At 41.2% G+C, this 14,661-nt stretch overlaps 1 protein-coding gene across 2 annotated transcripts in view; it reads right to left on the reverse strand.

Annotated features, from left to right (window-relative positions):
- Nucleotides 1-14,661, reverse strand: part of mbtps1 (membrane-bound transcription factor peptidase, site 1) — a 63,079-nt gene that overhangs the window by 8,997 nt on the left and 39,421 nt on the right. For both annotated transcript variants that reach the window (XM_007904699.2, XM_007904698.2), the window contains exons 11-18: nt 13,003-13,164; nt 10,880-11,024; nt 9,298-9,486; nt 8,334-8,506; nt 6,239-6,354; nt 5,068-5,224; nt 4,225-4,349; nt 3,890-3,967 (exon numbers count right to left, since the gene is read on the reverse strand). In XM_007904699.2, coding sequence (XP_007902890.1) covers nt 3,890-3,967; nt 4,225-4,349; nt 5,068-5,224; nt 6,239-6,354; nt 8,334-8,506; nt 9,298-9,486; nt 10,880-11,024; nt 13,003-13,164 — 1,145 coding nt within the window. The remainder of the gene's footprint in view (nt 1-3,889; nt 3,968-4,224; nt 4,350-5,067; nt 5,225-6,238; nt 6,355-8,333; nt 8,507-9,297; nt 9,487-10,879; nt 11,025-13,002; nt 13,165-14,661) is intronic.

The raw sequence follows: 14,661 nt of genomic DNA on the forward strand, positions 1-14,661 counted from the left end.
AGAAGAATTGGCTAAAATATACTGGGAAATTAGATTAAAAAATGACGTAGCCCAACAATGGCAAATGTTTAAAGATATAATACATAATTCCCAGCGATCATATAGATCACCTTGAAAAATAAAAATACCACAGGAAAAGTGGTTCAGCCTTGGCTAACTAGAGAAGTTAGGGAAAGTATAACATTAAAAGAAAAGGCTTATAATACTGCTAAAAAGAGCAGTAAACCTGAGGATTGGGAGGGCTTTAGAAATCAGCAAAGGGAAACCAAGAAACTGATTAAGAGGGAGAAAATGGAATATGAGATTAACCTGCTAGGAACATAAAGACAAATTGTAGGAGATTTTACAAGTACACAAAGAGGAAAAGTGAATGTGGGTCCATTTCAGGCAGAGACAGGAGAAATTCTAATGGGGATTAAAGAAATGGCAGAGTCATTAAACAATTATTTTGCTTCTATGTTCACGTTAGAGGACACTGAAAACTTACCAAAAATAGAGGGGAACCTGGAGGCTAATGTGTGTGAGGAATTTAAAGAAATGAACATCAATAAAGCAATATTACTAGAGAAATTGATAGGATTAAAAACCGATAAATCCCCTGGACCTGATGGCCTGTAACCTAGGGTTTTGAAAGAGGTGACTGCAGAGATAATGGATGCTTTGTTTTTGATCTTCAAAAATTCCTTGAATTCTGGAATGCTTCCCAGTGATTGGAAGGTCGCAAACATGATGCTGATATTTAAGAAGGGTGGAAGACAAAATATAGACCAGTTAGTCTGACATCGGTGGCAGGGAAAATTCTGGCGTCCTTAATCAGGTACGTCGTCATGGGGTACTTAGAAAATCATAACATGATTAGGCAGAGTCAACATGGCTTTACGAAAGGGAAATCTTGTTTAACAAATCTTATAGAGTTTTTTTGAGGATATAACTAGCAGGTTAGATAGAGGAGAAACCAGTAGATGTGGTGTATTTGGATTTCCAGAAGGCATTCAACAAGGCGCCACATAAAAGGCTGTTGCATAAGATTAGAGCCCATGGAATTAAAGGCAATATATTAGCATGGATTGGGAGAGTGGCTAACAGGAAGATAACAGAGAGTAGGGATAAACAGGTCCTTCTCAGATTGGCAGTATGTGACTAGTGGAATGCCACAAGGATCAGTGCTTGGGCCTCAATTATTTAAGTCTATATCAATGATTTAGAACTTAACATATAGAACTTAATATATCTAAATTCTCGGACGATATGCAGATAGGTGGGAGAGTAAGCTTTGAGGATGACACACGAAGAATGCAAAGGGAAATAGACAGGCTGGATGAGTGGGTAAGAAGGTGGCAGATGGAGTATAACGTGGGGAAGTGTGAAGTTATTCACCTCGGTAGTAAAAATAGAAAAGTGGATTATTTTCGAGAGGAGGAGAGACTAGGTAGTGTTACGAGGGATTTGGGTGTCCTTGTACTCCAGTCACAAAAAGTTAGTCTGCAGGTGCAGCAAGCAACTAGGAAGGCTAATGCCATGTTGGCAGATCCTCTCCGTCTTTTGGTAAATAGGATTAGTCTTGTTTTTCTGATAGTTTGATTTTTTGGGATGTGAATGATTTCATTCAGATAATACTCTGACCTCCCCTGAAACCAATTAATTTGGTCACTCAATCCACAACTGTTTGAGGGACGCTGCTGTGAGCAATTTGCTGCCACGTTTCACCCACAAAATATACAGTCAATTCTGTGAAGCGCTTTGAGATATCTCACAGGCATGATAAGGCTCTATATAAAATGCAAGGATTATTATTATTATTATTTTTCCTAGAGATTTTTTTTATTAGCTTGTGTGAGTTTTTTCCAGGTTATTTTTCTTATTCACAAATTCTTAAAATGTTTAACTATTTCACTCTATGGCCATCCTGGAAATGAGCCTTTTGATCAATTCAGAGTGAATTACTTTAAAGACAAACAGGACTTGAATAAAGGATTGCTTCAAATGGATTTGCAGTCTTAACTAAATTGCTTTGTACTCGGATGGCCAAAGCAATAGTCTTCAAAATCCAACAGCCACATTCCCGAAACTCTTTTTTAAAAAAATAGCAGCTCCAGTTCTGGAGTGCTCCCATTCCCCTTCAACTTGGTGCAATATGCCATGAATAGACATTCCTATTTCACCTCTAAAAGTCAACTTGAAATCCAGGTATTAGTCTCCTTTCTCTCCTGGCAATGCAATATAAAACGACATTTGTATAGCGCCTTTCATATCGGGAGAACGTTCCAAGATGCTGGATATAAAGATATCCTAAGGCACCGGGATACAGAATGAATTTCTGTTGATTTCTCTCCTGTAACTCGTTCCTGACTTTTTCCATCCTCCCCTTAAGTGTGAATCCATAGGCAATTCCAGTCCTTGTGCATCAGTGACAGCTCTTCATAAAGGAATCTGGTCTGAGGATATTGGTGGCTTACCACCGACAGCCACCAGTCTCTAGCTCAATTCTGTCTTCACTTGGTGTCCAGATACACCACTCCACCCCACGCCCCCACCCTCCCGACAAACACCCCCGCACTTTGGGCAGGGAATTACTGAATAGTGAGAAGGATCAACATACTGAGGCTATTTGCAGCACTCCTTTCTCTCCTCTCAGTCTTTCTACGTTTCCTGCAGTTCCTTTAGTACACTCCAGCTTCTGCCAACAACCACTAAAGATAGCAACATGAGTCAAGCTTCCAAAACTCTGCAAACAATGATTTTTCATAAGATAAATAGCAAAATAATCAACGTGATTAGAAACAAATCTGGAACATCTATTTATACAATAGTCAACAAAATAATCCACTCTAAAATAAATACAGATGGATCTGATCTCCCCAGGGAGAGGGTAATAGGTAAAGATGAGAACTAGATTCAAATGCTTTATTGTTATTTTTGGATGAATTGCAGAAATGCGTCTTCAGTCCTCAGAAGGCTGAAGGAATATGAAGGGGTAACCGTGTGCTGTTTAAGTTGTTATTAAAAGAAAGTGACTGTTGAGCAATAGCCAAGGACAGCTTAGCAGTTACTGGTGTCTAAGAGGTGATGCAATTGTGAAGCGGGCAAATGTCTTGCTGATCACGAGCCCAAAAACTTAGCAACACTTTCTGAGCAACTTGGAGAGGACTCTGTGAATCAACAATTGTTGGTGTGTAAGCCAGACGGCAGAGCACCTTTCCCGTCACAAAGGTTTCACATCAACATCCCTGCAACTCAACTTGCAATCATACCTAAATGTTTTACGTTCATTTCTTCAAGTTGTCTATTGTATTGATCCAAGAGATAGCATTTGGTAGATTTGCATTTGAAAATTAGGAACAAGACAAAGGTAAAATCCTCCACCAACTCACTTTTTTTNAAGGGATGGGGAGGGGAATGAAGATCATCTATTGCTCTTACTAATCCTGTTGTAAACCAGTTCACAAACGATATTGGTTGGCTGTGAAAAAATCACTTGTCTGCATTTTTCACTGAGAAAATGGTGTCACAGGAGGTGGAGTGGGCTAAAGAAGAGAAATTCAGTTTCCTTTTATACCAGCACCTGGGGACGTCCTCCCGACATGAAAGGCTCTATACAAATGTAATTTTGTATTCTACCAGTCAAAAAGTGTAAATACTGTAGCTGTTCACATTTAAGAGGCTCTTAGATCTCTGGACCATCAGATTTTCTTTCATTAAGTCTGAATCAATAAGAAAACTCAAAGAAAACTCAAACTTAAATATCGGTTTAAACTACTTCAACAACTTGCATTTATATAGCGTTCCTCACACAGGTTGCATCTCAGAGCTCTTCAATTACTTAGGAAATTAACTTATGTAGGAAAAAAATGACTTAAATTACATGGGGACAAAAACGTGTAGTTCCTACCTTGGTCTTTTAGAGTGTGAGCAAGAACCAATCCATCCTCTGGAAACTTAGCAATGCTGCTGCCTGAGGCATAATACACTGGAAAACAAAAGGAGTTCAGATTTTATGCCGGATCATTTCCATATGAACACAATATAAATAGCGGTTAAAACCAAGAATTCTAGCTTGTACTAAGATGATGAGAAGGCACAGTAGAATAGACGGAGACGACTATGGAGTTTTTTTTTAATGAGTGTCACGTATTTATACAAACGCTCATTTAATTTTTAAATTTAACCATCAAGAAGCCAACCACATTTTACACTTAGATCGAGGCAATATAGCTGGAGACATACTGTCATGGTTTGCCATGCTGAAGTCTCCTTCATACAGGCCATCACCGAAAGCCATTCCCCACACTGACAGTAAATCATTGAGCGCTGGGATGTTAGCCCCCCCAGTGTCCGGCATCCACCATTGCCTGTAGAATGCAAAACAAGCAAAAAAAAACACTTGCATGAGTAGGTATAGGAAAAGGTGCTGCTTTAGTTAGAGACACGAAACAAGTTGGGTTCACCTGGATTCAATGTTATGAATTTAAACGTGTTTGGCAGCAAGCAAGAGAGTAAAGCACTGTTTGCAAGTAACATTATTGCCTGACCAAAAACATCTCAAACCCAATTCTTATTACGACTGTTTGTGGGACATTGCTGTGCACAATTGGCTGCTGCGTTCGCCACAAATATACAGTCAATTCACTTTACAGTACATTCTGTGAAGCGCTTTGGGACGTCTAGAAGACGTGAAAAGCGCTATATCAAATGCAAGGATTATTATTATTTTTATTATTATGTTCTTTCCTCATGTTGCTGCTGGCCAGAGTCCTTTACTGCCTGCTAGACTCCTTCCCTTTCCCACCCTCCAAACCCACCCTCTAGACAAAGTATTCCTCCTCAAGATTTTGTCTTTTCTTTGAACAGAATTAAAGTAATTTAGGGCAAAATACAAGTACAGTAGAATGTCTTGAAAGTACCAACAAGTAACAAAGGATCCAACTGTGTTGTATAAATGGTCTGCTCACAGTTCACTAGTAGTGCTAACCTTCCAGCCCCTTCCACCCTCCAATAAAGCACATGCCCAAAATGGAATCAAATAATATCTATAATCATGTAAAGACCAAAGACCAAATAGTGCTGTACCTTGTGTTTTCATCGTAGAACTTTACTTTTCTCATTACAGATGTGTTGTACCAGTCACTAAAAACGACTAGAGACAGGCCATTATCAATGTCTCGCCTCAGTTTGGTGATCTCCTCAGGAAAGTATTCCTCTTCACTGTCTACCATCAGCAAAGTGCCTGCCAAAAACAATGCAAGTATCAGTACACAGGCAGCAGAACTGGTTGGAGCAATGGCACAGCTGCAGCAATCAGCTCAAAAGCAGATGGTGATTAACCTGAAACTCGATCACAAATATTTTCTTGGGTGAAAAATCGTTCACAACCTACAAGGTTCCAAGTGTCACCACTCAATAGAAAAAATATTTCAAACCTAATGTTAGACCACATGATTGGCCTTCATGTTCTTAATCAACTCACAAATGCCACTTTATAAAGGGGTACCACTAAGAGTTTAACACCACAGTAGATCTTTCCTCTTCTCCCCAGCACCCCAACCCACGCGTACAATAACTTACTCTGATTCTGTACAACTCTCTTGTCAGAGAATAAGTTAACGCAACAACGTCTGAAAAATGAGCAGTGGTTCACATCAACCAATAGATGGGAAAGAGAGTTCCACCCCTGATGCTGAGTCAACTACCACAAACAAGGTTGCATTCTCTTCATTATATTGTCAGATACAACAGGAATTCTACTTTAGCAGGACAGTAACTGTGCTGAAAAGAGGCCAGCTGAAAACATTAGAGACCCAAAGAATCTTTCTTATGACAAGGATGAATGTGAATAACTTCCCAAGGAGAGGAAAGGTGAATAGGATGAAAGAGGCAACGAAGAACAGAGGCAACTTTTTTCAGGGATAAAAAGTTGCCACACGAAGCCAGAGATGATAGGAAAAAATGCTCTCTGAAATCAGTTTAAAAATGAACACCTTCTCTGACCTCAAAAAGTATGTAGTAATGATAAACCGCTATTTTTATTTTGGTGAGAACTTCACGCCGTTGATCAAATTTTTAGGAATCCACTTTGTGTGAAACTTCAAGTCACAGTTGCACAACTTTGCACCCACACCACAAATATTGGTTGAGCTAGTGTTGTAACTTGTGGTAACTTGAACTTATCACTTCCAACATAAAGAAGTCTTGTCAAACTAGGTAAGAGCAACTGAACGTTAACACACTACGGTGTACCCACCATACTGACTGGCATCAAAACAGGTGATAGGTGCTCCGAGGACCTCCACAAAATATCCCATGCTCCGCAGGTGCTGGTACATGTCTCTGAAGTTGGTGTGTATGTGGTCACCATTCCTAATGCAGAGACAAGAGAGATGTGTGAGAACAGTTTATTTTCACCTCTGGAATAAGCTTGACATAGTATGACTCGTTATCTCCCTTTCTAACGAATCATAATAATACTCACAATTTGTTACAGCCACTTTCATGTCAGGTAAAAATCTCAAAGCATTTCTCAGGATTTTGCTTCCAAGTGTAGTGACTATTTTAGGCAAACCTGACAGCCAATTTGCATACAATATCCCACTAACAGCCACAAAGTAAATGAGCAATTTTATCTGGAAGCCTGTCAACCTGGAGAAATTTCTTGCTTTTTAGAATTGTGGTGTGAGATTTTAAAGTCCCCTTGAATACGTTTATCATCTTATCCGAAGGACAACACATCTGACAATGCAGCCCCCCCCCCACCAGCACTGAATTGGAACGTGAGCCAAGGCTATGAGTTCAATGTCCTGATGTGGGGCTTCAACCCACATCCTCAACTCAGAAGATAGCAGAGAAGACATAAAATAGATCAGGCACCAGTGAGGAATGATCAATCTCCCTATGTAGGTGGTTTCCTCATTAGGATGAGCAACAACACAAAAACTTGCACTTATATAGAGCCCTCCACGCAGGGTAGTGTCTCAGAGCGCTCAACAGATGCGGAGCCTCAGTCCGAGCCTCGGGGGGGGTTTGGGGAGGTAGCCGTAAGCACGGTGGAAGAGGAAGGTTTTCAGACGGGACTTGAAAAAGGGGAGAGACATGGCAAGGCGGAGGGATTGACGGAGAGCGTTCCAGAGTTTCGGGGCATAGTGGCTGAAAGCGCGAACTCCGATGGTAGGGTTGTGGGGAACCGGATGTGGGGGAGGAAGGACAGCTGGGGGGCGAATCAGACGCCTAGATTGCGCACTGGTTTGGTGAGTCTGAGCGAGAGCCCAGGAAGGTTGAGTAGTTTAGATCCGCAGGAGTGAAGAGGTTGATGGGAGCCAAGGAGGATGGTTTCCGTCTTGTCCACATTCAACTGCAGGAAGTTTGCACTTATCCAGGCCCGACAAGCGATAGAACATCAGCGGACCTGGAGTTGGTACTGGAGAAGGCAAATCCCCAACACCATCACTACACCATCTTAAACAGGATTTCAGTGTTTGCATAAAGGGGAAATAATCTCTACGTGATTGTGTGGATCCTAAATCTACCACTATCATCATAATAAAGTATTAACAAATTTACTCAAAGAGCTCAGGAGAAAACTGCAGACAGAGAGCACTCCTCCCCCCCAACCCCCGACTTATTTCCATTAGCTATAAGCACCCTCAGACTTAACAACACTTACGTTGGGATGCTCAACCACACAGGGATTATTTCCCATTTAAGGAAACACTGAGCTTTGCCCTGGAGATCCTGTTTAAGATGGTGTAATGATGGTGTTGAGGGTTGCACATTTAACTGGAAAAACTTGACCACAGAACATATGTACATACCACCCCCCACAAACATACTCGTGTAGTAAATTGAGCATTCATTTGGGAAATGAAGATTCGCTAACAATTACAGAAGAGAGAGATTAGGGCTTCCTCTACAGCAGATTGGGAGAGGTAAGGTCATCCGATCATACAGCATGCTGTTCTCATGCGATTGCCCCCCATGGTTTGATAGAAGGTTCCTCTTTAATTACTGAAGTTAAAGGATTGAGGAAGTGCTGTTATTGATGGTGGGTTTAACTTGTGGCCTTTATCAGAAAGAAACTGCTCTGTTCTTTTTCCGTTAACTATTTTCATCTACATTTGGAACAAACTAATGTAAAATTTCCTTTCCATACAGTTTTTGATTCAAATAGCACAACATGTTCTTCAAATACATTTTGAAGATTAGTATCAAACTGTGGAATAAAGTCAGCGCACTGTTTATCTATATATTTTGTGCTGGGAAGAGAAAAGAGGGGCAAGACAAGGATGGAAGAGGTGGAGAAAAGAGAATAAGGTGTTGAACAGGACTTCCTTGTACAAACTCACCAATCCAATGGGTCATTTTTCATGCGTAAATTGTCCCTGGGGAAGTATCCAGGAGGGTAGCGCAGGTTATGGTACTGATCCCACAAGACTCTCTTACTGCGGGGTGGCGTTGGAATGATCTTCACTTTGATTGGCAGCTTTATGGTCGATGTCATTTCATTACCACTTTTAGACTGCAGCAAGAAAGGGAAATAACTGGGATTATCGGAACTATACAGACACTTATACAGACAACCAGCAACACTGCAGTCTTCGAATTCCAGGCTGCTCAGTGATCAAATGCAATACTTGGAATCAGTAATGTTTTGCTTTCAAATGCATCCTTGAGACAAAGCTCAAAAAACATCTGGACAATTGGACGAACCTGATTCTTTCTGGAAACTGAAGTCTCCACCAACTATGTCACATTACCTCAGTTGTTACAGGGAAGCACCAGCACCAGCACCTAACTTGTATCCCAATGTTAGCTGAACTGCATGTGCTTTTAGTTTGACGGGTCTACAAGAATTTGGTAGATTTTTATTCTGTTACACAAATGGAGGGTGCACATTTACCTAATGGTGCAATCTAATTTATAAGAACTGACTGACATTCAAACCGATATTGATATTGCCAGGAAGCTGACAATGGCCAGATAACTTTGGAATACACAAAAGCCACCTCTATGTTCTCTCCAATCTAAGGTAAATACGGCTACCAGCACACCCAGCAAAATAAACTGCCTTGCAAACAGAAATCCAGTCAAACTACTATTCCAATATTCACTGTTTCCTCGCCATTTGAAAGGGGTAATTGTCAGCACTGGTCACTAGATGGCACTTTAGTATTTCCAGCATGATCAATGAACCAGTGCACTTTGATCTGACATTAACTGCATCGTGGACTTGTATGTCTGGGCTCTTAAGGAGTATTTCCATTTCATAAGGCATTAAGTACAAGGGAAGCTGTTGCTGAACACACTTACATCATTTTCAGCGGGCGAGGCAATGGTAACCATCACGTGACCTTGAGCAATCCCTTCCCAAGAGGCAGCTTTCTTGGCGACAGATATGGATATGGCCAGGAAGCCAGACCAAGGCCAGAGAACCTGGGAATAGGAGAAAGCTACCTCAATGTTGTCTCCATTTTGGGGCAAATAAGGCTGCCATATGGGCTGGAAGAAAAATGAGATATACACATGAGAGGTTTACCCAATTCAGACAAACAGTCAAAAGGCAAAAAACAAAATACTGCAGATGCTGGAAATCTCAAATTAAAACAGAAATTGCTGGAAACACGCAGCAGGTCAGGCAGCATCTATGGCGAGAGGAAAATTTGTTAACTCAGTCCTGAAGAAAAGTCATCGACCTGAAACGTTAACTAATTTTCCTCGCTCCATAGATGCTGCCTGACCTGCTCGGGTTCCCTGCGGCTTCTGTTTTTATTTCAGACAAACAATCAGTGGTTACCTACAAACATAAGGTGCAAGGTTTTCTGAGGATTTTGGACGCCAAGTTGGGCAGAATTGCTGGCCGTAAAATCAATCCTAATCTCCAAGGACTGGTAGCTCAGATGCTGGATTGCATTATATAGACACACACAAGGCAAGTATTGAACAGAAAAGTTAATAAACTTCATTCTGCTTTGTAACTCAAAATCAAGGCTATAAATGAATAAGAAGAAAGCTCCAGATTCACTGTGCACATTCCAAAACCCACATAAAAACTCCTGTAACCCTGGAAAAGTCAAAATCTGTGGACAGCAATCCTGCAGTTCAGATCTAGCAATTTATTTCTGATTCATCAGTTTTATATAATCCTTGCATTCGATATAGCGCTTTTCACGTCTTCTCGACGTCTCAAAGCGCTTCACAGAATAGACTGTAAAATGAATTGACCGTATATTTGTGGGCGAAACACGGGAGCAAATTGCGCACAGCAGTGTCCCACAAACAGTCGTGGATTGAAAATGACCAATTTACTTTTTTTTTGTTTTGGAGGGATTATTATAAGGAAACTTGCCCAAGGTTTCACCCTGCCTGGAATTGAACCCAGGTGTCTTGCTTGCAAAGCGAGTGCTCTAACCACTGAGCTACAGGACTCCTGTAGTTTAACCAAAGTAGATGGGATGCATAGAATTCTGTTTGGTTTCAACACTCTTAAGCATGGTGATGGGTTTCCGCATGTGTCAGATACACGGCTGACCAAAGAAATTTTTTTCATAATTTCCCCACATTCAACCAAGTCCTGAAACCACTTAAACCAGTGTCAAACTAAACGTAATGTGGCCACAAAAATATTTCAATTTCCTCTGCCAGAAAGGTCTGATAATACCAGTGTTCTTGCTGTACTGATTTTGGAATGATTGATCCTGTCGGTACATTTTGTACAGTATTTAATAAGAAATGAGCAGTAACTGGTATCTGACAGATCAGCACTCTGCTTCCAAAATAAAAGGACATTTCAGGCACTTTGTCAATTTTGAATTCTATTCTAGTACTAAAACAGGTTTCACTAGCATCCTGCACATCTCTAAACCATTCTCAACCTTCATTCAGTCATCCTTACCTTGTCAACGATTCTACCAGTGACCCCCATGCCGTTTAAGATTGTAAGGTTGACTATAGTTGGCATGCCTCCATAATAAATGGGCTGGGAGCAGTAGGGCCACATGTAAGGGCATTCGGTCAGGTCAACGTAGCTGGGACTTAGGCTGAAAGGAATAAAGTTACTTAGTAAAATCATATCCAGGACCATGTTCCCAACAGTGCTTTTGGATGTGACCAAGCTGACTAACCAAGTCTGGTGCTAAGTGAGACCCAGATGTTCATCAATCAGAGTGACCCCATCTTCTAAAGATATTCAAGCTTTCAGAAGAGATCAAATCCTGTTCAGAACAGTCATATAACAGAATTCAGCTTTTCAAGGTAGTTGGTCTATTACAATAAATCATGGGATTGTGGCGTTAAGGTCACCAGCATGAGGACACTTCCTGCGCATCCTGAACAGATCTTTGCTGCAAAACCTTAAGATATTTTTAGAATGAACCACATTACAAAGAAAGCATCCAATAAGGCTGAAGTCTGATCATTTCCTAACTGACAATCAGAAGTATTTCATTGTTTAGGACAGGACAGCAGGCAATGTAAAGTGAACGTGATAGTATTGATAAGTTACTGCAATGGAAACTTTGTGTGTAATGTTACCCACAACACATTCAGCGTGACAGAATGAGCTGAATAAACTGGAGAGATGCCTGAACTAAAACATTCCAAACTTTTCTACGTTGATCAGAGCAGTCGATTTTTGGTGGATCAGAAACATACTACAATTTAAAGCTAGATGAGGGCTCCGGACAAACCTAAAGTGGGGACACCAAACCCTGAAGAGGTGATCAGGATTGTTGCAGGTGAGTTTCATAATCATATGAACAGGAAGACAGCTGTTTCCTCCCTAAGGTGCAGTCATTTCTAAGAGCAGCTGGAGTGGAGAAATATAGCTAATCCGGGGCTTGGAGGAAGGTTGTTTTTAAACTGGCAGTACGCAAAGCACCTTTTAAAGTGAACCAGCCATTTAAATTGGATTTCTACAGGGAACTGAAATCACAGAACAGATGTTTATAGAGCACAATGATCGGAAAGGAATTTATAGTTTCAATATAGAAATTTACAGTACAAAAGGAGGCCATTCAACCCAATTAAGTCTGCACAGTTCTCAGAGCAAGGTGGCCATTCAATCCTATAGCCCAGCTCTATCCTTTTTCCCCATTCGTGCCTCTAATTTTCATATATCAACTCACTTCCCTCTTGAAACCTACAATGAACTCTGCCTCTACCACCTTATTTGGTAGTTCACTCCACATCCCAACAGCTCTGTGAAAAAAATTCTCCTAAGTTCTCCTTTTAGTCTTATGGCTATTAACTCGGTGTCCCATAGACACTGACTCACCTGCCAGTGAGAATTCTCTCTCTGTTCACCATGTCAAACACCTCATAATTTTGTATACCTCTTCATCGTCTCTACTCCAATGAAATAAAGCCAATTGTTTAACCTATGCGCCATGGGATCACTCTTAGAAGTCTATTTGGGGGCTTCTTATATAACAGGAACTTCAGTAAGGCCATAGCAATTAGTGTTGAGTCTAAAAATTCAAGTCATCTTGAATCACCACCTGAGCTGTCGATCAAGTGGGTGGTTTTGTGAAAAGAACATGCAAATGACTTTGTAGCTCCTTTTAAAAAAAAGCTTCAAGAGAAACTTGCTGAATTGGCTGCAGTACTGATATGTCAGGCTTAAACTATGAAGGTATTTCAGTGGAGCTGGCTTGCCAGTTCGATCAAATTTGTCCCATTCATAATGCAAACCGAATTCAATAGAACCAGATGTTTTGGAAATGAAAAGGGAGCAGGCACGATGTTCCTCACTGTCATTCACTGTCCAGGCACTCATATGGTGAATGATCATTTAATAATAATTAAATGTATTTGATATAGTGCCTTATCGCAAAGTTGAGAAGTCTCAAAGAGCTTCGCAGGATATTCTGTAAAGTGATGTGTTTTGTGGGTGAACCCAGCAGCCACTTGGGCTGCCCATGCAAATGTCACCCAACCTGAAGTTGGGAAAAGAGGGGACTACTGACAGAAGAAGGGGCAGGGGAGGGACAGCAGGTATCAGACCTCATTGGAACTCACCTAGCCTGAGGCTTGTAGATTTTCAGAATCTGATAGGCTTTCAGCAGATCCAGCTTTCCATGGCCCTGTTCAAACATGTTAACTCCAGGCAGTCTGCGGGCAGAAGCGATGAGGGCTTGTTTCATACTGGCTGGATTGACAAGCTCACGGTGCTGCACAGTGCTGAGAAAAATAAAAGGAAATTACTGAATTAAATCAAAGAAATAACATTTACTGGACTAAAATGTCACAATACATTAAATCTGCTCAGTGCTCTTCAATGGAGCATGAATTCTGCATAAATAGCTGCTTTTTTCTCTTCTCCTGAAATCATTTTGCTTGGGGACACTTGTAGTCTAGTCTCTTCATTGCTTGTCCTACTAAAATCAGTTGATTTGGCACAGAGCAGGGATTAAAGTGGCACCCTCCTAGTCTGTACAGCTCACTCCCATGATTCACCTACAAAGTAGTCACTGCCCATTAAGGTAAATCCTGTTAAGCTCTATGAGATGTCCTCCAGACATGAACAATGTTATATCAAATGCAAGCATTTGGCAACTCACTCCTGAGCTGTTGTAGGATATTGCTGTGTTCACATTGGCAAATTCATCAACAAAGCACAGCACTTTGAGATGTCCTGTCCAATGATCCTCCAGATAAATTGCTCAACCGTTCATAGGACCTAGTTGTGCACAACATTACTGCTATATTTGCTTACAAATGTAGTCAATACACTTCACAGCAAATCCCTGCGAAGCTCGAGATGTTGCCATTATAGGCAACATATCAAACGCAAGTATGCCATTATCCACACCAAACTTCTTCTCCTGTTGCATATGTAGGTTTGATCCTCTCTTATGGACCCACGACAATAACCTACATCAATACGTCTTACAGAGAATGTTATCTCTATGATTCTTCCTCTGGCACAGCGTAGTCTGTGCTTACGGTCACCTCCTCCCTTATCCCGGCACTGGGTCAGGCTCTGCCTTTGCTACAACAACAACAACTTGGATTTATATAGCGCCCTCCACACTGGACGGCGTCTCAGAGCGCTCCTCTGCTAAGCACTCCGAGTTGCAGCCCCACCTGAAGGGAGCTATATAAATGCAAGCTGCTGCTGTTTGGTTTCCGGGTAAGCCAGCTAAGTAGCAATGCTGGAATCCCACGGCATGAGCTGCACCTTTTATGGCAAACAGGCAGATGGGGTATGGAGTTTTTTTTATTGTTCCTCTTAAGAGCAATCGGAACTGAAGATGTGAATCTTGCTTCTAAGAGATTTTAGACCTGAGCAATTAAGAGTTTTTGTCAGGGGCGAGCGATCTCATTAATTCCATTGTGTCAAACATCTGGTGGAATTAACTGCTCACAATCCTGTTTGAAACCACAAGCCTTGGAGCCGCTCCCTTCTACAATCGAGCAATAAAAAAGAAATGGATCTGCATTCGCACCTCAGACCTTGGACCCGTTCCAATTGGAAAAGAAACAACATTTGTCATATGGACAGCACACTGGCAGCAACTCGAACCCAAATCCGGCATCCGCTTCCCATGTCTCTAATCTCTTATTAATGTAAACTACTAACTATGAATCTGTTCAGAAAGAACAGCAAACATCCAAAAGCCTATCCTTATAGAATTTGAATACAACGGTCTGTTCAAACAAATGTCCACAGCGTAA

The sequence above is a fragment of the Callorhinchus milii genome, unplaced genomic scaffold (genome assembly GCF_018977255.1).
Source record: "Callorhinchus milii isolate IMCB2004 unplaced genomic scaffold, IMCB_Cmil_1.0 Scaffold14, whole genome shotgun sequence".
Taxonomy (NCBI): Eukaryota; Metazoa; Chordata; class Chondrichthyes; order Chimaeriformes; family Callorhinchidae; genus Callorhinchus; species Callorhinchus milii.